This window comes from Aythya fuligula, chromosome 4 (assembly GCF_009819795.1).
Source record: "Aythya fuligula isolate bAytFul2 chromosome 4, bAytFul2.pri, whole genome shotgun sequence".
In the NCBI taxonomy this organism is placed as follows: domain Eukaryota; kingdom Metazoa; phylum Chordata; class Aves; order Anseriformes; family Anatidae; genus Aythya; species Aythya fuligula.
The window spans coordinates 14,828,401-14,850,488 of record NC_045562.1 but is presented as its reverse complement, the minus strand read 5'-3'; the positions used below and the strand labels follow the sequence as shown (position 1 = coordinate 14,850,488).

Here is a 22,088-nt window from a genome sequence, read left to right as displayed (position 1 = left end):
CCTTCACCCTGGTTGAGTGCTATCTGTTCTTGGTTGTTTCTTGCTGTTAGCTTTTCCAACCTGTCTCTTTTGATACTTCATTTCTAAGAAAAATTATCTAGTTGGTTCTGGTGTGCCTCTCTCTAACAGTGTGTGTGCAGTTTATGCGCTTAATTTCATAATACTTCACGCTTCTCAGCTTTTCTGAAAAAGGCTTTATTTGTTCCTAATGTTTGTTTTTAACCTTACGTTCACCTTTGGGCTTTCTGAAGGCTTTTTTATTTAATAAGCAGGATGCATTTGTTCTGAGGCTTGATGTCTTGAAATAGTTTTTATGTCTCCAGAAAACATGTATAATCCTTTTAAGGTTCTTCCTTTAGGTGTGTGGATTTTACTGCAGCTATGTGGTCCCTGTCTTCAAAATTGAGTGTGGCGGTAGCTGATTTTCCGGCTTTGGTATCCCTAGAAATGTTGAAACAGCTGCTGATACTGTTCAGGTAGGTAGCAGAAATATTTTAAAGCAATTGTGTGTACTAGTCAGGTCTGAATCAAGAATTGCTTCCCATCTTGTGGATTTCCTGACTGTCTATTCCTGAAACAATTGCTCACAGCATGCAAAAAGCTGGTATTATCTGACTGACAGTGTAAAGATTTCACATTTTACTTGAGAGTAATTGGAAATAATTGTTAATAATTGTTCCCTGGCATTTCCATTATCTTCCTGCCACCACATTTCCTTTATGTCTGTTTGTACATGTCCTTGTTAAAGGTGAAGTATTCTGGGTCTGTGCCATCTTTATCCTTTTTCAGGTAATTCTGTGAAACATAGGAAGCATTATTTTTGCTTTCTGTCTCTGCATTCTGTTCACATCAGACTTTTTTTTTAAACTTCTGTTTTGTTTACTATTGATCTTTGTCAACTTCGGATGTATTCTTAAGAATGCAGTGTCTACCATAGGATTCAGAACAATGCATCCCCTGTGCACCAGGCTGCTTTCTCCTACTTCTCAATTTAAAATTCCTGTATGATCTGCCTGTTGTGAAGTGCAGATGTTGCTTACCTGCTCGTCTTTTGCTACTCCAGAGGCTTCCCCAGCCCCTGATGAATCTGCACCTCTCTTCCTTCCTCCGTTGCTTTAGCCATACATTGAGACTTTGCCTCCCCACCAGCTGTTATGGGGGTCCTATTCTTTGGCATCCTGCATTCTGCCTCAAGAATCTCTCACCTTCCCTTTCTTGTACTTAATACCCATGTAGACCACAATGTCTGCCAACTGCCCAATATTTCCCAACTTGCCCAGGCTTCTCTTGAAGTTTCAGGGCTGCACCAGCAGGCACATCAGTACACACTCTCTGCAATCATGAGCCAAACCTGTTAAGGACCTGGTAACTGATTCACTGGTGGCTATTGCTTGTTCCTTCCTTCCAGCTGGAGTTCCTACTGCAAGGAAGTATTGTCTGTAGAAGAACACACACAGTCACCTTGTGCAGAGGGAGGACCGCTGGCCAGGATTATTACATCCTTCACCAGTTTGGTGCCTTTTGGACATAAAACTAGGCCTGGAAAAGCTTTTTTTTGTGCTCTGAAAGCCTCTTTAGCTTAACCTTTCCACTTGGGCAGCAATGGGTTGTTTTGCTTGCAGGTGAGACTGTTCAGAGACTGTCATGAAGCCTCCGTGTCATGTGTTCTTCCATCTGTGTCATGATAGTAAGCAGGAAGGGCTCCATCTCTGAGGATTGTGGGCTGCCTGAAATGAATACATATTCACACCACCTACACCTGGGTCACATAATCGTGGGACACTTGATATTTTACCCTCAGAAATTTTCACCTTATAGCTAGTTTCTGTCTGCATTTCTCTTGCACATCTAGACTGGCTCAACAGAAGTCTACTTTTATGGCATGGAAATGCAGCTTCCAGTTAAAATATTGAGATGTAATTACATGATGCATTGTTAGTAACTGTATTTGCTGTGTTTCATAACAAATTATCCTGTGACCTGGACTGAATCGAAATTATGAGAAGCAGAGGTTTATCTTTAGACTATATTTCAGCCAAAAGAAGCTGCCATTCCCAGGAGGGCAGTGTTCCTGTTAGCTGGCTGTGGACTTGGTATAAGGTGAAAGGAAGAGCTCCAGCCACAACAGAAGTATTTGGAGCAGCATGTTTCTCAGCTGGTTATCCCTGAATTATGGAGGGGTCAAGTGAAGGATATTCAGGTGTCAGGAAAGAATCCCTACATGTTAGAAACTTTATTGCAAAGAGGCTGTCTGCCACACACACCCCTCTCTTGTTCTGATGTTCTGTCCCCTTTACTTGCCTTCAGCAACAAATCTATGCATAAGGCTATGTGGACATATATATTTTTGAGTATGTTTAGTGGAACTGAGAGAACCTAAAAATTGAAAAAAGGATTGAGAAAACATTGAGAAATGCTACATTAGGTTAGTTTGGGCTTGTGATAATTGACTTCCAAATTAACATGCCATAACTAGCACAATTAGAAATGCTTATGAAGAAAACCTGAAAATATTTATATCATAAATGTTTGTGACCTGGAAGAATTTTTCCAGGACAGACATATCTGTGGCTAGGTGGTCACAATCAAAATTAACATCTAAGAAGTTAAGGAAGAATCACAAGCTTGTCCCAGTAGAAACAGTTACACTCAAATTCTTATCTGGCCAAATGGCACCTTTCAAGGAAGTTCAAGGGAGTTGAGGCACATGCCGCTGAACCTTCATCAACTTACGTCAGCTCTGCCTCTAACCAGGGACTGAACACCGTCTCTCTAGCATATGCAAATTTTCTGTGTTGGTCCTGCCCATAATTTCTGATTTGTTTTTAATTCTGCCAAAGAAGGAAATAAGCTCTGCGTCCTTGCAAAATTTTCGTGGCTCTTCTGATTTGGGGTGTTGCAGGGTGTGTAGTTAATGCTCTGAAAAGGCTTTGGGATTCCTGGATGAAAGGTGTGATGAAAGAAGTGTACTGTTATTGTTTTAGGGGAGGAATCATGCTAGTGGGTAAGCCTCTGTCACTGAGACTTGCTGGACTTGTTTGTTCTGACTTGCCTATGACTCCTTTCTTTCCTAATTCAGGTGATAAAGCCTCAAGTCTATGCTGAGATGCTGCACAGTGTGTTTAGTAGTTCAGGACGGTGCATCTCCCAGACAGAAGAACGTACTGCTGACCTCTCGTTGGTGTCCAGAGGTGAGTGCCACAGCCATCAGACTTGCTACTTATTAGTTTGGGCAGCGTGGTTATATAATGTGGAGATTTATAGGGCAATTTCGGGGCTTTGACCGAGGCAGGGGCGGAGAATGAATGGCACTAGCTCTGAGCTTACATCTGATTTCAGCTGCCTTCTACGCATCAGTAATCCTTCTGATCCTTCCCCTTTTCTCTTCACCCAAAATGTGTTTGTTTTCCAAGAATTCCCTGGCTCCTCTAACCGGGTGGTATGGTGAAAAGCCAGGGTGGTCTGTGGCCACAGAAGGTTTTAGGGGGCAGGTGAGAGTCCTCTCTCTGTGTTCTAACTCTGATCTGCCTTTCTTGCTGCTGAAGTTAGTGTTGCAGTCACGGTTGCTGAACTAGCAGCGTGGTATGAGATGATAAGCAGGATAAAGTTATAAAAATATCTTCTTGTGCTCCTGTTTATTTTAGTAGGCTTTGTATGCTGCCAGTGAAGCGTTAATCTGTGCAGAATCAGCTTGGAAACACACCAAAACTGGTACCAAACCATTTCACCCACCCTACCTTGGAATGAAAAAACAGACAAAAAAAACATGGAGATTATAATTGCTTGTCTAGTATCTCACTTCTGGAGTAGATTTCCACATATTAATGAGGGAGGAAGAGCAGGCAGGCAAAGCCTTTTTCAAAGGCTGGAAAGGAGAGAGCTGCTATGTTCTGGGACTGATGAACGGACAGAATAAGGTACTAGTTTGTGATCAATGTAGATGTTGATGTAGAAGCTGTTGAGCCTTGTTCTAAACTGGATGTGTTTAGTGGCCAGGTGCTTCATCTCCCTTACTCTAGAATGGCCTCTCTCACCTTCACGTAAGTTGTTGAGTTCTTATGTTGTAAGTAGCTTTCCTAATTCTCCTAAAGCTTGTTACAGAACCGGGGAGTCTTTTCAAGATGTTTTCTGTGACAAACAACTGTGGAAAATGTGTTATTAATCAAGATTATTTCAGCTGTTAGCCCTAGTTATATCCCACAGGTTATTGAACTAGTATAATAGGCCAGCAAAGAACTGACAACCACCAAAAAGGTGTATGCAGAATGGGTGAAAGAAAGGAACAAGAAGTGTTTTGTGCTGATTGCAAAGGTGATTAAATAATTGAGGGAGCCTTTATGAACAGCATTCTCGCATTCTGGACGTTGTTAACTCAGACCTTATCAGTAATTTGTCCCAAAGGCTGAATGCTGTGCTTGAATCTTGCTGCAAATCACCAGAGCAGTCTTTGAAGCTGTTGTCTTTGCTTGGCTGAAGGGTGCTGCTGGGAAGCAGCAAGGGCCTTGGTAGAGTTGTGGATAGTTAAGGGGAGGGGCTCAGTTAGTATGTGGCAAATACATTAGTGATACTTTATCTGACTGCAGAGGGGTGGCATGCAGCACCTACTGTCTTTGTGGGATGTTTGAGGGTGTGGGGAGATCAGGCTGATTCAGCGTGACGCATACAAGAACACACACATTGTTTCCCTCAGCAGATCCCTTCAATATCTGGAAGTCTACCATTGTATCAGAGCTGCTTTAGGAGATGTCAAACATTGAGTGAGTGACACTGGTAAGCAAGCATTAGCTGCTTTTATTTCGGTGCCTGGAGTAGAAGGGGAATGTTGTCCCATCCTCTTACAAGTGTGTGTTGTGGGTATGCCACAAGAGCAGAGGAGAAGGACGAGGTTGGTGTGATTGCTCATAGCAGAGGTGGGAATGGAATTGGCGTGTCTTGCTTGCGTGGCCGTGTACTTTTGCTACTGGACTCCTGGGGTTAAGTAGACATGCTCCAATTACTGCCATTCCCAAACACCCTGCCAAGGAAGAACGCTTCAGGGACATAGTTTCACATTGCACTCACCAGGCCAGCAGATTAGTTTGTTCAGTTGTCTTGTGAAAGGTCCCATTTCTATGAAGAGTGATTGTGGGGCTATGCCTGAATCCTAGAATGGAAAAATGGGAGCAACTTTAAGCGTGGAGAGCCCCTCATCAGTGTGTTTGCAGGCCATGTTCTACCCTTAGGTCTTCCGAGAATATTACAGTAGCACTGAGCAGTGGTTGGACTAAAGTTACTATAGGAAGAAAGCAGCAGATCAGATAGCAAAATCGAAGAGTTTGCATGTTTTCTTCTGCACAGAACTTGGCAAAACGCTTCTAGTAAATACTACTAAAAACACACCGTGGTTCAGATCCATTTGAAAGCAGATAAAGGTAAGGGGTGCTATGAGGGCGTAGCTTAAGAAGTCAGAAAAAGTCAAGGGCAGATTCCAAAAACAAAACAGGGAAGGGCTTCCCTGCTTACCTTTTCCTAGAACACGGGTGGTAGTTTCATTCCCTTTCCCTGTCTGAACAGCCGTTTTCCATTTAACAAAGCTCAATTTCCTGGTATCAGTGTTACTGAGGCTTTTGGTAACATGCAGTAGAAGAGAGAGAAAAGTTCAATATAGTGAATCAAATTCTGTCAGGCAGACCTGAGAGCTGGAATGAGCGTAGTAACCTTTTAAGGAGTTTGGTACAGAGTGAGAGAGAAGGGACGGCTTATCACCTGTGTATTGTGCTTGCCTTTACTTTTGGATAAATGTTCCAAATTGGAATGTAAGGGGTTCATTTTGGGCTGGTCAGAAATTCAACCAGAAATGCAGTCAGTTCTCTGCTTGGTTTCATAAGGAAGACCAGACAATCTTGGCTCCATTGAAATTTCAGTACAGTTCTTTCTGATGTGCCAATAACTATTAATGTAGCTTTAATTCTTGCTACATTTCACTTATTTATATCCTGTATCAAGGCTTGACATATGTGCATAAACACACCTTTGTGTGTAAAACAGCTATGTTTATATTGAATTAAGTTACTTCCAAAATAGTTTATTTGGATTCTTTTTTTTGGCATGGAATAACTTTTTAGTCATTGAAATGCTTTCTTTGGCACGGAGCCGAGGTGTGTAAACTGAGACTAATAGTTCCCATTACCAGTTCAAAATGAACCATGATAGGAATTCCAGATGCTACACTCACTGGATCATCTTGGGCTCCCTGGGAATTAAGCATGTTTTAAATGAGAATGTTGATTGCTGGAGGAGGTCTGATGTTCATTCAACGTCTTGCCAAGATAAGCAGGTTTGTACTGAACGTAAAGGTCTAGGGTTTGAAAGTTCTTGCTTATTTCCTGCAGACCAGAAGCTGCCAGATAGAGACTGTGAGGAGGTGGTTTTCAGAGCAGGGAGGACTCAGCCTTCAAGGTTTCTGAGTGGAGAGTGACTTTTGATTTCCTAAGGCTTACTTTTGAGGAACGAAGGTCATCCTCACCCTTTCACAAGGGTGGGTGCTCTGTTGGAAGATGAGTATATTGGTGTTACCTGAATTCCCCTGATAACCCTCCTGAGAGTGAAGTGCTGGTTACTGTAGTTTGGGCTGTAAAAAAAATATATATATATAAAAAAAATAATAATAATAACAATAATCAGCATGTGGTATAAGGAAAAGATTCATTTGTAGGCTAAGGTGATCAGATAATCTCTGCCTCTGCGTTCATCAGCACCACAGAAGAATCGGTGTTTCTCTGGCCAAGGGAGTGTTGCTGGGTGGAGCAGAGTTTTCTTGGTGAGTGAAGCGTGAAGACCATACAGAAACCTGATTGCTGAACAGGGGGATCCACCTGCCACTGAGCTATTTAACTACAGAGATGGCTGTCCAAGGCTCAAGAATCCCTGTCAGGTGGTTATTCTGGTAAAGCATGACGATCCTGCACCTCCTGGCATGGCAGCAAAAAGGCTTGGGGAGTGAAGCAGCTAGCTGGAGATGGAACTTGTGTGATTATTACTGACTGAATAGACTGGACGTAACCTGAACAAGAGCTGTCATCTTAAACATCCTAGTTGGCCTCAGCAGAGTCAGGCTTGAAGCCAGACCTACTTGTGAGTGTTTTTGTTTTGTGCATACAGTCTCTAACATGGAGTCTAGGACTAGAATTCCTGGGCACTACTGGAAATATACATTGCTCCAATACAAGTAGTACATGCTTGGTGTTGCCTACGCTCAGGCTTTTCTTCAAAGAGTGATGGATAGCTACTCTTGGGACAAATAAGGCCATCTGTTCTTTTTTTTTTCTTTTTTCTTTTTTTTTTTTTTTTTTTTTCCCCAGCCCTTCTGCACAGCTGCTGACTAGCATCTCTGCTGTTGAAGTGGACAGAAAAGATGGGGGCTGCTGAGCTAGGTCCTGCACTCAGGCAGCATAGCTGAAGGATGTATATTGGCAAATGTGCACCGTGGGAGGTGGTGAGACTTGGCCCTTCCACTGCACAAGAGATTTTTCTTGTCCTGGTACTCACCTTAGCAAGACAGAGGTGCAAGGTAGAGGTCAAGAGCATCCTACTAAAGAGAGGAAACTGGTTTGGGTTTGAAGAGGTACACTTCATTTTGTATATCCCATACACAGAGTAATGATCTGTATAAGTATAGAAACATAAGGAAGTGCTTCCTAAAAACTGTTTTCTTAAATTCTTTTAGTGAAATCAGTATCAGAAGTGGAGAAAGCTTTTTATTTTTCATCTCCAATGTTTTCATTTCTCCCAGCGCTGTGGCAGTTAAGGTAGCAGTTTCTCTTTTGCAAATCTCTGTGATGTCTAGGGAGCAGGCAGGTCTGAAATTTTGGGGAAGGGGGTCTCTGCTGGCAGGGTTTGATGTGTATCCAATATTTGCATGAAAAAAAGAGACTGAAATTCCAGGTAGTGCTCTGCCTGTCAGAGCACGAGTCCTGTGGGCAATGATACATTCATTTCTCTAATGTGACTCTTAAGCTTTTGAATCTTAATCGTAAGGCCCCATCTTGAGGAAATCTACATACAGGTCAAAAAAACATTGGTTAAGAAATAAGAATACTCCTGCCTCAGTCTCTGCAGAGTCAGCCATATACTGTTGAAGCTGTGCTTCATGATCCCCATGCCAAGAGCAGCGGAAGGAGGTTGTGCTGATTGCTGTTTGAGTGGAAGCCCACTGGGATGGGAACAGCTGAAGCACAAGGAACCAGGCAAGCCTGTCAGCAGGGGCTTGGACTGGAGAGCAAAAGCTCACCAGTGCAGAGAGCAAGGCTGGATGCCAAAGCAGCATCTTGAAAGCACAAGAGGCGACTAGGTGAGGAGGAGGCATATTATTACCATAACAGCCAAGAGTCTTGCCACCCAGGGCACTGACCGTGAGGTAAGCTGCAGTCCCACCTGCTGGGTCTGAAAGACCACGAGCTGTGAGCTGAGGATGAAACTGCAGGGAAACTGCAATGTGTTGAACTGAGGCAGGGCAATCCCAGAGGTATTTCATTTTCATCTGAATCTCTCCATCCGTTACACCCTTGGGTTAGGGGGTGGCATATACAGTGAAGGTCTAGGTGGCCTGAAGTCAAGGTCTTGGTGAAACCAGTTCAGTCCTAGTGACTGAATACTATATGCCACTGCTACTTGTGGTTCCCAAAGAAAATAATCTTGACCCGCCTAGACAGGCTGCTCCCATCTGCTCTACAGTCTGCTTTGCCACCAGGGAACTGAGATGGTCTAGTGGGGAGACAGCTAGACCTGCAGAAAAGCCTTGCAGAAAACACCACCGGTTAGAGAGCATAAAAACTTTCCTGCCTCCCTTCTTAAGCAATGGACTGGGATGCCTGCCAGCACTCACTAGATAAACCAAGCTTTTGGGTGACGAGATCAAAGTGTGTGAGTTGCTTCCAACTACCCTCTCATTTACTTAACACTCCCTCACTGTGTGCAGCCCCCTCAGCTGCTTCTTCTGTGCCTCTGTCCTTTTTTTCTCCCATCATTTTCCTAGTTTGTTTCCTGCCATCTCTTCCTCACAGTTTTGCTCAACTTTCTTACCCTTGAGGCAGAGTGTATAAACCCACTCACTCTCCCACTGCTTCACTATCTTTGCTGTCATGGATTTGTGCATCACAGCTTTACCTTCACTGCTGGTCTGTCCCCTGAGCTCATCTTAGGCCACCGACAGCCTTTGCTATCATCCCACTCTGCTTGCTCATATCCATATTCACTCTGCTGTCTTCCTTGCCACCCCACAGCCAGAAAACCTGCAAAGCATTGCTCTCTCTGCCTGCCTGCTGCTTCCTGCTCCTGTCTTCTCAAATGTTGTTCACAAACGACTGTGCCAAAGGCCTGGAAAGGGGGAGAAGAGCATTTAGTATGTCTGGCAAACAGCAAACGCAAACATGGTTTAATGGGCATAATGCAGTATGGTGACTAGTCAGCTGAGAGCCTCCACCCCAGAGCTGGCTGCTGCCATTTGTCACTCCAGGCACCTTTGAGGGATTATCCCACATGTTCTTCTGACACCTTGTACTAAAGCCAACCGTGATGTAGAGGCCTGGTGCGTGGCATGACAGCAGTTACTACATAGTGCCCTGTAGAATTACGAGGGATCTGAAATAATTGCACTTAAAGCTTTGCATCATCCTACAACAAAGCTACTGAGGACATGCGCAAAAATGCAGTTTTCCTAATGTTCTCTTGCCTAATGCTGTGCAAGAGAAAATAAATGGGAGGGAAAGGCTTACTGTGCATTTGTCCATGTGTGAGTTAGGTTCCCAGCCCTCTCATGGGTCTGCTGCTGGCTTTTGGTGTGCCAACAAGACTGGGTCTTCTTGCCATGTGTCGTCATGTTAGTAGCTATTTCTCTCCCCTCTGGCAGGCTGTCTGGCAGAAGGCATGATGTTCTTACAATGTATGCATGCTTTTTCTGCAAAGAAACCCACAGCCAGTAGAAGACCAGTAAATGTTACTACTCATACCAATGAAAAAGAACTCAAAGCGGTGTGTTTTATAGCATCTCTGATAGCCTAGAGTACAGAAGGTGCCTCCTCTGTTATGAACTGTTACATTCAAGTCCAGTTTAAATACCTGTGTGGGCAGCCAGCTGTACTTGAGGTCTGTGTAATACTTCTTGATGGGAAATCGTCTCTACTGACCATGCCTGCACTACTTGAGGCTTTTCTCAGCTGTGCATGTGAGGTAGTGGAGGCAAGCTGGAACACAGGAGATTCTGACTAAATATAAGGAGAAAAAGCTTTTGCCCTGAGGGTGGTCAGAGACTGCACAAGGATCCCTGAGAGATCTCTGTTCTTGGAGACAGTGAACACTTGACAAAGCCTGGGGCAACCTGCTCCAGTGGAACCTCGTCTGAGCAGATCCAAACCCCTAGGGTTTGGAGACCTTTCCAACCTACCTCATTCTGTGAGTTTTTGTGTCAGTGAGCTGAGTTAAGCCGCACCAGATGCAGTTTTGCTCAGGATGTGTTACTGTGTTTCTAACAGAGTTGAATTTAACCGTGTTTTCTTCTCCAATGCAGATCCTGTCTCAGATGGACACAGCAGTGAAGCGTATGGAGCCATGGAAGATAGCAGTCATCGTTGTGTCAGTAATAGTTGGTCTGGCCATTGTCATTGGCTTGATTACGTATTTTTTGTGCCATTGTAAGTGCATCCCGTTGTTGTTGTTGTTTTAAGGAGACTTTTGAGGTATCTGTTGTGTTTCACTTGCTACTGTAGTCCTGCCTAGCGATTCAGGTATGAAATTCACCCCAGGTATAGAATCTGCATGAGAACTTATTAGAGCCTGTGAAAGTCCTGTATTGATTAGAAACCCCCCAAGAATACTTAAAATATTACTTACCTGAAGTGAGGATTTAAATTTTGTCTGTACTTCAGTTTGCCTTGCCCTGCTGTCTCCCCTGGTATCCACAGTTAACCAATAACTGTGGTCTTGAGTGTAAACCAGAAGTGTCTCGTTAAGGCACTCAAGTTATGCATAGTAAGCTTCGTCTTGAACAGGATTTTTGCAGAAACTGAATCTGGCATCTCTGGCTGAGGATATTCCAGAAGGAGAAAGGACAGAGGTTTGGGCTTTCTTGGAGTCCTGGTTACCACGGATCTGGTTTCAGTGGTACTTGAATGATGCCACTCTATTCCCAGTTTCTGAACTACTGATGTGAGGGGTTTTGAAGTATATTGCTACTGGGACAGAGCTAGCTGTGTTGCTGTCTCAGCTCACTGAGAGTCAGTGAGGCCTTGGTTTATGTTAGGGTACCAGAAAGAGTAGGGGCAGAGCTGCAGCTTGTTTTTGCAGTTAGCTTTTTGTTAACTCTGCATTATAGGGCCCTTCTCTGCCATTCCCTCGAGAGCCAGATTTTAAACTTAACCCAAATGCTGAATGGGTGCAAACAGCTCTGGGCCACCTGCCTTTGTGGGGCAGGGACATGCCAGAGGGCATCTAGGCTGATTAGAAGAAGATGGTCCTCAGAAGTTTATTAGTGGATGTAATTTAAAGCTGCTTGGTGTAGTTGTCAGGGTGGAAATGAGCCCCCAGTTGGTCCATGGAGCAACAAGGTGGCCCAGATCCCCCTTTCCTCACAGTGCTGCCCAGAGCTTGGTCACAACCAAAGCCTGGAAGTCTTACTTGTGCCATGTTCTGTGTGGAGCTGTGCTTGAATTGTATTGAAGAAAATGAACAACTTTTCCTTTTTCTCCCCTCTGCAGATCAGTACAGATATTACAATGCAGCTTTCCTTATCACCAACATCCAGTATGACACTCGGTACGAAAGGCAAACCACAGAAGAATTCAGATACCTGAGCCAAGAGATTGAAAACATGGTAAGCTAAGATGTTTCTCTGTTACTGCCTGACCAGTGGTGAAGAGTCCTTCATTTGTGTGATTGGAAATTAGACTCAGAGGTGATTGTGCCTCGTCTTATGTGGCTGGATTATACTGCGCAATTCCCAGGGCAAAGAGCAGGAGGATGAGGAGAGGAACAAGATTAAACAGTGGAAAAGCTGAGTCTGTTCCCTGACTCTGCCACTCACCTGTGTTTAGCAGGGTGGTTGGGACTATCCTGCCTGCTATTGCCAACAGAGAAACCAGCAATGACATTAAGTTTTAAATGCTTGAGAAAAAGGGTAGATTGCTTGGGTAGAAAAACTTTATTGAAAGATCAGCCTGTGTCCTGCGTATTGCTCTCAGCATCATGGTATCTGCATGCCTTGCAATTTTTTTCAATGGTATCTGTCTCTCCAGACCTCTTTAGAGGTAGTTTGGTGTTTTTGCTGCCTGGGGCAGATGGGAAAAATAGCACAATGTGGTCAAGGCTCAGATCATCACAGTGTTAAGTGTTTAGTTCTCTTGGAAATAATCAGGAATTAGATGCCTAACTCCTGCTGGGAACTTCTTGGTTTTCCCACGGTTGCACAGGACTTGCATAGATTCGGGGCAGTAAATGGCCCTGTGCACTCCCACCCCAAATCAGGTGGGGTTTGTAAATAGTTGTGGACATATTCAGTGCAGGGATAGCATCTGGCTGATAGAGAATGTTCTGTGCTGGTTGCTGTACCCTAGCAGCTTCAGGGCTATTTCTTATTGAAGCCTAGAGCTGGGCAGTAAAATTGCAGTCCGTTCCCATTAAATAAGGGGGTGTACTGTGGGAATCAGTAATTGAAAAAGTTTGATCGTCTAGCAGAGGAGCAGTTTAACCTCAGCATGATTCAATGTCCCGGAGGGCATACAGGGTATGAACTAGAGCTGTGAGAGGCTGTTTGTCCAACACATGCTACTGGCAAGGGGACTGTGTTGCTTGGCATTGATTGCCTTTTAACAAGGAAGGAAGACAGGGTGGTACAGAAGAGAGACTAAAATTACTTCAGAGATGCACAAAGCACAGCACCGTGAGGAAGCCTTAAGTGGAGAAAATAGCAAAAGTCCAGGTAACTTATTTAAACCAGAAAGTTGGGACCGCATGCCTTTCGGGGTGCTGTTCAGTGTTTTTGTTCAGGGCAGATTCACTCTAGGTTGTAGAATCATAGAGTCAATCGCCTTGTCCCCATTGCTTCTTGTCCTGTCACAGGACACCACTGAAAAGAATATGGCTCGGTCTTCTTTACAACCTTTCTAGTCATCTTCCAGTCATCTTTATATCCTCCCCAGTCATTTCTGGACTCTAGCATTCCACAGGGAGTGTTAAATTCCTTGTTGCTGTCTCTGCACTCAGGAAGGAGGAATTATACAAGTGCTTCTCCGCTCCACTGCAAGCTTGTCAGCAAGCTTTAAAACCTTGCTGTAGTGGCAAAGATGCCTTGTTGACTGTGTGCAAACAGATGGTAAGCACACGTGCTGTCTGTTCCAGCAAGCCTGTAGTTGAAAAGGCACCCAGAGAGCAGAAGAGATGGCAAAATTTGGCGAGACAGCAAAATTTGGCAAGTCAGTTGTTTATTTTTGGTTCTGCAACCTCCGATGGAAACTTAGTAGTAACTTTGGTGTAGAGGTGGGGATCTGAAAGCAACTTTTTGTGCTTCAGAGGCTCGTGAGACTCGTAGTTTGAGAAACGTGCACATATCATGGGTCTGTTTTAACACATTATTTTCCTTTAACAGATGTCTACAGTATTTAAGAAGTCCATTCTAAGTCAAAGGTACATCAGGTCCCATGTTGTCAGTCTAAGGTAAGTAATGTGAAGGTCAGGAACAAACAGAAATGTGATGAAGATCTTTTCTTCCTACCCCATGACAGTAGGGAATGTGCCTGGTTGATTTTGCTTGGATTATGCCAGCTGGATGACTAAGTCTTGGCTGCTTGTTGCTCTCCATCGGGGCTCAAAACACTGGTGAGGGCTTAATCTGCTTAGAGGTCAGCAAAGATGACAAAATTGGCCTTACACTTTGGCAAGTTGATTACCTGAACACCAGTTGTTTGTGGCTGTGATGCAGTAAGTGACTTTTTAGGTGATCCCAGCCTTCACTGCTAGTTAAGGGCTCAAGAGATCCAGTCAGCTCTTTATTCCATATCATTCTTCTTGGGGAAGTTTAGGCTGGTGTTTACCCCTCTGCGTGGTGTACAGCAAGAAGTGACTGTTCTCCCTCCTCTCAGAAAAGAACTGAAGGAATAAATTCCACTGTGAGATGCCTGGATAGAGAGATAAGAAAGGAGGCAAAAGGGACATACAGATATGAAGATCCTGTGGGAGCTTTTAAGTCTTTTTTCTCTGTGCAATAGTTATGGTTCTTATCACTGAGAGCAATACATCACTTCCATCACACAATTTGGGTTTCAATTAGTTAAATTTCTATAAGGCCTAAATCTGCTGTGGAATATCTTTCCCTTTATGGCAAAGAATGCCACACTTCCTGCAAATATCCTTTTCCACGGCACTTTGGGGATCGCTAGGTGGTTATTTTCATAGGTTGTTCACAATTTCTCTGCTACTGGTTTCTTCTGCAAGCCTCCCATGCTGTGTAGCTACAGAAATTACAAGATTTGGGAGCTAGACTTAAACAATTCCTTAATACCTTTTAGGCTGACCAAACAGTGCTCTGCTTTTAAAGTTTCACTAGTGTGAGTACACAAGAGAGTACCTTCTTTGTGTAAATGTGCACTGGTTCAGCTTAGCTGCATCTCTGCTCTCTTTGCCTCTCGGTTTCTGTTGCTTTTCCTTTAGACTGTTAGTCTAAAGTATTGTGCTTCAGAGTTTGTATTGATAATAAATGATCATACCTTGTTCTGATAACACAAACTATTGAGATTTTTGTCTCTCGATCCAAGGATGCTAACTCACCCATAAATGGACAAGTGACTTATATGGAAAGAAATGCCAGAAGACCTTTTAAATTTCTGTGGATCTAAGCTAGGTCTTATAAATGGATGTTAGGAATGGCTTGTTTGGTATCTGTTGAATGGTTTTAACTCTTGTGTTGTTTCTACTGCTATGTTCTGTTGATGGAGCTGCGTAGAGACTAAGGGGAGTATTTCTTCCTCTCCTTGCAGAAGATTCCCTCTGATTGTTGTTACAACGTGAACCAGGCCTTTTGCTGTCTGCTGACGTATGTCGTCATCTTCCTTTGCTTGTGCACAGCTATGCTATTCGTTCCACACATCTGTGCAGACCAGACCTGTTCTTGTATAAGGAAGGCAGACAGTGCAAGCAGAACTAAGAGGCTTAGTGCGCAAAGAGAATGACACCACTTTGTTTATGTTGGTTTGCAGCCCGGATCCTGGCGGAGTGCTTGTATCTGTTGCTCTGGTATTTAAATTTGCCTCAGCTGATAGTACAGCAACAAGCTGGAGTCGTGTCAACACTGTGTTACGCAGAAGGCTGAAAACAAGCTCAACGTCATTGAATGTTGACCAGTCTACTATAACTCTCACAGGCAAGTGCCTTAGGTTTGTGTTTTTAGCTTGGAATTTGTTCCTCATACTTCACTGTTTTCAGTGTAATGAGCTTCACTTTACTACACAAATACATGCAATTGCTGTTTTCTTCTTTTCCCTTCTCAAAATTGTTTTAGTGGCTGACAGCCCAGGAACTTGAAAGTAGTAGTAGCTTGAAGAGAGCTAAAGCAGACTGACACCTGTTTTAATGAGTGAGTTCTGCTCTGTGCATCAGAAGTTGGGTGTGTGACTTAGCTCTGAATGTGATTGCCCAACCTAATCCATCAAAAAAGAGGCCCAACTTTTCGATCTGGGTTCACTCTGGGTTTACTCTGCTAAGATGCACAGTGAATTGGTGAGGAACCTGTATCACAAGGTACTTAAATGTCCTTAAGCTCTTAAATAAAAATCTGAGATGGTTCTCTTCTCCATCATCTGCCATTTCCTTTGCTTATTCCACAGGTTGCTGTAGCAAATGTTCATAACCAAACCCTATGGTTCCCTGGGCAGTCAGTAGTCCTCTCCCATGATTCTGTCATTGGTTGCTACCAGAACCTGGCAGAGGGAGTTTTTGTAGGGAAGAATCAGTAATGTTACAGCCAATCTCAGCACTGGGAATTTGTGACCACCTTGCCTTACTGAATGTGAACCTACACATATAGGTTTATGTATCATGCATAGCCCCCAGCACATGTGGATGTTACCTGGACCTATTTAGTCGTCTCTCTGCTGCTTTTTTAAGCTTTGAGCTAAGGCACAAAAGATTCATCCTTTGGCCTTGTGCTTTCAGTGAGGATTGTAAGCTTAACTGAACCTCTCCAACAGAGCAAATTAGTTATTTTGCCATAGTGTCACTACAAGCAGCGAGGCAAACCATTCCATGTGTTTACTAGGTACAGAGAGGAGGCAGTTAGGTCCTGGATCACATAGCAATATGAGGCATGCTCACTATATTGTTTGTTTTTCATTTCAGAGTTGAATGAGGACAAGGGAGATACCCTTTTAAACAACTGTAAGTACAAATGCTTTACAGAAATTATCAAGGGACACGGTGCTTATATATTCAGTGTTTATATGCTTTTTATACCTGAGATACAAGCTGAAAAATAACTTCTTAAAGCTGTTAGAGTAGTTGATAATAGTAGATAATTCACGAGCCAGGCAAGACTTGAGTCTTGCTGGTTCTACAGTATTTGCAGAGTTAGACATTCCAACTTGGTGGTGATGGGAAGCACTTGCATTAGTGTTGACTATGTGAAGTAGACGAGTTGCTGTCAGTGAGTTTTGCATGAGGACTGCAGTTGCTGTGAGCTGAGAATTGCTGTGAGCTGAGAACTGGATGGGAGACATCCACTTGCTAAAACAAGCAAGACAGGAAAAACACAGCCTTACAGTGTTGTCCAGGTTGTATCTTCCAAGCATACCATACATGGAGTCTTAAAGAAATCCCTAGCTTTTAAGCAGTTTCTGAAAGTGATCATGCCAGATGCTTTCCTCTAGAAGACAACCTGCTGCCTGCAGAGCCCCTGTTCAGTCCTTTGCTTCATTGCACATGTGTGTACATTCCTGTCTGCCCTGAGCTGGTAGCCATTGACCTTACAGACTAAAGCAGCTAATAGCATCCTGCTGGCAAAGACGAATAGCTCTTAGACTGCTCATGAATTCATCTTTCCTTTCTTCTCTTGCCGCTTTCCTCGTCTTAACAGTGTTTGTCTGTAAGAGAAGGGTTGTTGTCTTGTACCCTGCACAGAGGTCATGTCCATGGCCTTGCAGGAGTCGGAGGTGGTGCTGGAGCAGTGCCAAACACAAGGCTGGAAGTGAGCTATCTGTGGAAATGAGTGATCTGGTGAGCTGCCACCATGTCTAGCAGCTGCATGTCCTCACTCCTTCCAATACGTCCTCCATCTGGCCCTCTCCTCCCTGTGAAAGTTTGGCAATAGGTGTTCTTAAGGTTTGGGAGCTAAAAGCTTGCAGCCTTCAGGGAAAGACCAGAGGATGGGAGAGGGAGGAGAGCTGTCCACAGCAAGAGCAAGGCAGTGACACAGCCCTGAAGAAGGGAAGGTTCTGAGTCCCTCTCCTGTTCCGTGCTCTCAGGTAAGGTGATAGAACTCCTCTGGAAGCGTGGAAACAGGATCAGTACCTTCTCAGATGAACCCTGTACAAAGGGTCTCTGACTGCATCTTTGTGCTGTCCTGAGCACTAGAGACCTCCAGCATCCCTGCCTAGCATGGTCACGGGCATTGCGTGTGTTGCACATGGATGTTCCATGTTTAAATGGTCCCTGAGAATTAACTTGTTTGGTTTTGACTTTTTTTTGGCTGATATATGACTGTGCTGTTGGCACAGTGGCTGTAAGTAAACTGTTGGAGGAAGAAGACACTATTTATTTATTTTTTTGCTGTTGTTGTCAAAGCTGACCTGCAGGTGACCTGACAAAATCCTTTTCTTATTTCCTTGGTTTATGGGTGGTTGTTTTTTTTTTGTTGCTGAACTTCTCTAGCAATTCTGTGACACTTAAAGCTGTACTGATTGTGTTGTTATTTCCTTTGCTATGCAGGTGGGGCTTTACAAATAATGAAAGATTGCCCTGCAGCGTTTGAGTTCACAAGTGATGCGTAGTGTCTGTCTGCTGCATATTTTGGTGTTGCTGTGTGTATTGAAGCTTAAAGCTGTCCTGGTCTGGCAGTTGTTTATATAGGGATTCAGCAGTGTTTTTGCACTCAGTTTTTAAGTGTTTTTGATGTTCTTTAATGTACAGTAGCAAGAGAGGGATAGCCTCTTTAGATGAAACTCAGATGTCATTGTTATAAAAGCTAATGGTTAATTACCAACCAGTGCATGTGTGTGTCTTTGTGCCTAATAAAGTGGGTGGGTGTGAGCCTGTATACACATACACACCAGCAAGCATATCCCTCTGTACAACTCTAGACAAATACAAAACAAAGTGAGTTTCACAGAAAGGCAATATTTTTTAGTTAGGCAAACAGTTACAGCTGGAGAAAATAGTCTCTCTGATACACAGCCTTCGTGGAAGTTCACATGGCCTTGTGTCTGGCAACTGGTTTAATGAAAAAGTGGTAGTTTTTCTACCAACTTTCACTTAACCCCATACCTATCCCGAGATGCTTGTGACCACAAAACCTGGCTTCCCTGCTATTGAAGGCACTGCTTTAGGTGAGGGTTTTCTCTTGACATCGCTTCCCTCTTGTGCCTGTGTCAGCAGCCACGTGGGCCTGCCCAAAGCAAGACCCTGTTTTCCCTCAATCAGCTAAACCAGAGCTGCCTTTTTTTTTCCTTTTTTTTTTTTTTCTTTTTTTTTTTTTCCTGGCAGTCTGTGGAATTCGAAGGGAGACATTCTCCTTCACAGGAGTGGAAAGAATAATCGGCGGGCAGCGTGCACAGGATGGGGAATGGCCATGGCAGGCTAGTATTCAGCTCGATGGGACCCATCGCTGTGGTGCATCGGTGATCAGTAATACATGGCTTGTGACTGCGGCCCACTGCTTTAGAGGGTAAGTCATCAGCACCTTTCTGATCCTATAGGCCCTATAACTTCTGGGTGCTCGGACAGGTCTTCTCTGGTCCTTCAAGGCCCACTAAGGTCTATACCTGCTGAAAGATATCTGTCTCTTCTCTGTTCCTTGGACAAAGCTGACCACATTACATCTTGGTGAAATGGAAAGCTGTGTTCTTGTTAGGATCTTCTGTATGGCTGTGACCTCGTCCCAAATGTCTTTCAGAGCAAAAGAGCCTCGGAGGTGGACAGCCAGCTTTGGAATTCTGCTGAGACCTCCGAAACAGAAAAAATACGTCCGAAGAATTATCGTTCATGAAAAATATAGCGAATTTCTCCTCGATCACGAGTATGATGTGGCTGTTGTGGAACTTGCCTCCCCTATTGAGTTCACAAGTGATGTACACAGTGTCTGTCTTCCTGAAGCATCTCATGTATTCCGGGATAATGCTTCTTGTTTTGTCACAGGCTGGGGAGCTTTGGAGAACGATGGTGAGTGTCTGTTTTCTTCTCATGCTGTCACATGTGTGTCTTACAAGGCTGATGTTAGTTTTATGGTTTTTGTTTGTTTTGGATTTCTGAGATTTTGTGTTTAAGAAGTGAATTTGCTAACAATGCACTGGTGGACTTGGCTTGCTTTTTTGTTGTTGCTTTTGAGTGGTGGCCTGGAATATGGAAAAAAGCAGCAGGTTAGCCTTATAGGAAAAAGAGCAGCTTTTTTTTTGTCACTGCATGTATTGTGATGGCTGAAGGTGCTCAGTTTTTCATTCTTACTTGCCTAGTGTTCTGGGTTTAGCTCTGACATGAATTTTTACCATTCAGCTTTGTCTGTCATACTAGTTGATGAAACTTTGTGATAGATCTCTCTTTGGTGCTAATTCAGGCTTCAGTTCATCAAATAACTTGAATAACCTTCTGAGCGATTGAGCTATAAGCTGTGTTTTATGGTAGATTCTTGGGGTGATTGCCCGGAGTTGCATTGCAGTTAACCAAACGAGTCTTTCTATGGGCATCAAGGACACACCTTGTAGCCAACAGTTGAATTGAATGCTGAAACGTGTACAAAAATCCCTTTTCCTGTTATGTGAAACAGCATCTGGATGGAGAAGGGTCATATTTGGGATGAGCGAGTAAAGGACTTCAGGATAAATAATAACTTTCTTCTTTAGACATTGTCTGAGTAGCTCCCTTTGCTGCCTGCAATGTCAGGAAAGCTATAGAAAAATGTGACTACTCCTAATCCTTGTGTGTGGTTTACGTTGCATACACTGTCTGCAAATCCTAATACCACTTTTCCTTCTAGGCTATAGTGTTAATCAACTTCGACAAGCAGAAGTGAAAATCATAAGCACTAGGATTTGTAATAGGAGGGAGGTGTATGGTGGAACAGTAACACCTGGAATGTTGTGTGCTGGATACTTAGAGGGACAGGTGGATGCTTGCCAGGTAAGTCTTGTCTTAAGTAATAGTAAAAGGGAAGGACATGGGGTGGGAAGTGATGTTTCCTAGAAATAAGAAATAATCAAGATCCTCCAAAGTATGTTTTTTGTTTATGGGGTTCAAGATCTTTACAGTTGTAAACTAGGAACTTCATTGCTCCTGGGCTGCGGTCTGCACTTACGTGTTTAGTTTTTATATATAAATGAAGATGTGAGAGTGTAGAATAGAAGAGACTATTAGATACTGGCTGTCAGCTTCCATCTTCTCAGGAAGTCATGCAGAGGTTAAACATAGCTGTGGTCTGGAGACAAACATTGTTCTGTTACAACTGACAAATGTGGTGCTCACTTCATTAGCGAACACTGTTTTCTTTATGTTCCTGCCTACTGATGTTTTTCTCCATAGGGTGACTCTGGTGGGCCACTGGTGCATGCCAACTCCAGAGGAATCTGGTATCTCGTGGGAATAGTGAGCTGGGGAGATGACTGTGGCAAGCCAAATAAACCAGGAGTATACACACGAGTGACTTATTATCGAGACTGGATCGCTTCCCAAACGGGCATCTGAAACCTGCAGTGGCTTAAGTTTTGTGGGCTGTGTGTAAGGCTGTTCCTCTGACACATTCTGCTCTGTGGTTACCCTCTAAACAGCTGCTGGCTTGGCTTGTGGTGATGTATCAAGTGCCAGCAAGCTCAGAGTAGTCTAGGACTTGAAATTGGTTTGGCCTACCTCCAGAAAGGAACGGACTCAATTCGTGTGACAGAGCTGTTTGTTCGCAAAGTATTCTGTCAAAGGGGTAAAGGCTTTGGTTTATGTGCAACATGCTGACCCTCTTCTCTGTGTCCAAATGTCTTGGCCACTACTTTTGTAACCAGGCAAAGCATCTGAGCCTAAACAATTATTTATCAGCATCCAAGAGAAGTCATAACAAAAATATTGTCCATCTGTTCGCTGCATGTTCCCAAGGCCCCTCCTATCTGTAGACCAGCTCTACCTGAGCCTGACTCCAAGGCTGCTGCGCTTCTGAATACTCCTTGAGCTCTTTTCCTGCAATGCTCCAGGAAGCATACTGTAATAATGAACAGAAGATGGCTTAGAGACATTCCAGTTCCTAGTATCATGTCAGCTACCTGGGTGAACTGAGAAGTTTTCTTTGCTGTGTTATTCTGAAGAAGTGATTGCTGAGAGACATCAACTTCTGTCCACGTTCGCTGAACAAGTGTGTCCACTTCACGCTTTGTGTGTACTGTACCTACCACAGCATTTGCCACGAGTGATTGCTGGATTTGAGACTGAAAACCACTTTGTATTCATGCCATTCTGTTGTCATATCAGAATACTGGGCTGAATGAATTTCCATTTTAAAACTTTCCGGATTGTATGGTTTTTAATAAAAGTCCTTGGCTTTTTGTGCAGGATGGAGCTTTGTAACAATCTTGGTATGACCATTGCTGAAAACAATCTCCAAAAACTGCTTGTTCTCACAAATGGTGCTCTCAGGTCTTTTTAAGTTAACCTGTATATCTTCAGCTGCATTCTGGGGGGTGAAAAAAAGCACATCATTGTCACGGTGGAAATGCATGTCTGCTTCAGAAAAGAGAACTTCAGACTGATCCAGAAATCCACTTAAAGATCTTTCTCCTGTCAGGAGTTAAGAGGTGCCTGTGTCTTCTTGCTAGTCCATAGCTAGCCCATCTGATCTCACAAACTTTCTACTTTCTTTGCCTTTGTTTTCAGGAGGCCACGTT

General features: G+C 43.7%; 1 protein-coding gene across 1 annotated transcript; it reads left to right on the top strand.

The window, feature by feature from the left end:
* The first annotated feature begins 417 nt into the window (after nucleotides 1–417).
* LOC116489053 (transmembrane protease serine 11E-like) lies at nucleotides 418–20,907 on the top strand. Its single transcript, XM_032187115.1, has 11 exons — nucleotides 418–476; nucleotides 3,080–3,191; nucleotides 10,544–10,667; nucleotides 11,730–11,845; nucleotides 13,616–13,683; nucleotides 15,222–15,385; nucleotides 16,360–16,398; nucleotides 18,718–18,898; nucleotides 19,127–19,392; nucleotides 20,204–20,346; nucleotides 20,746–20,907. Exons 2-11 carry the CDS (start codon nucleotides 3,099–3,101, stop codon nucleotides 20,905–20,907), a joined length of 1,356 nt encoding a protein of 451 aa, XP_032043006.1. The 5' UTR covers nucleotides 418–476; nucleotides 3,080–3,098.
* The last annotated feature ends 1,181 nt before the right edge of the window (nucleotides 20,908–22,088 follow it).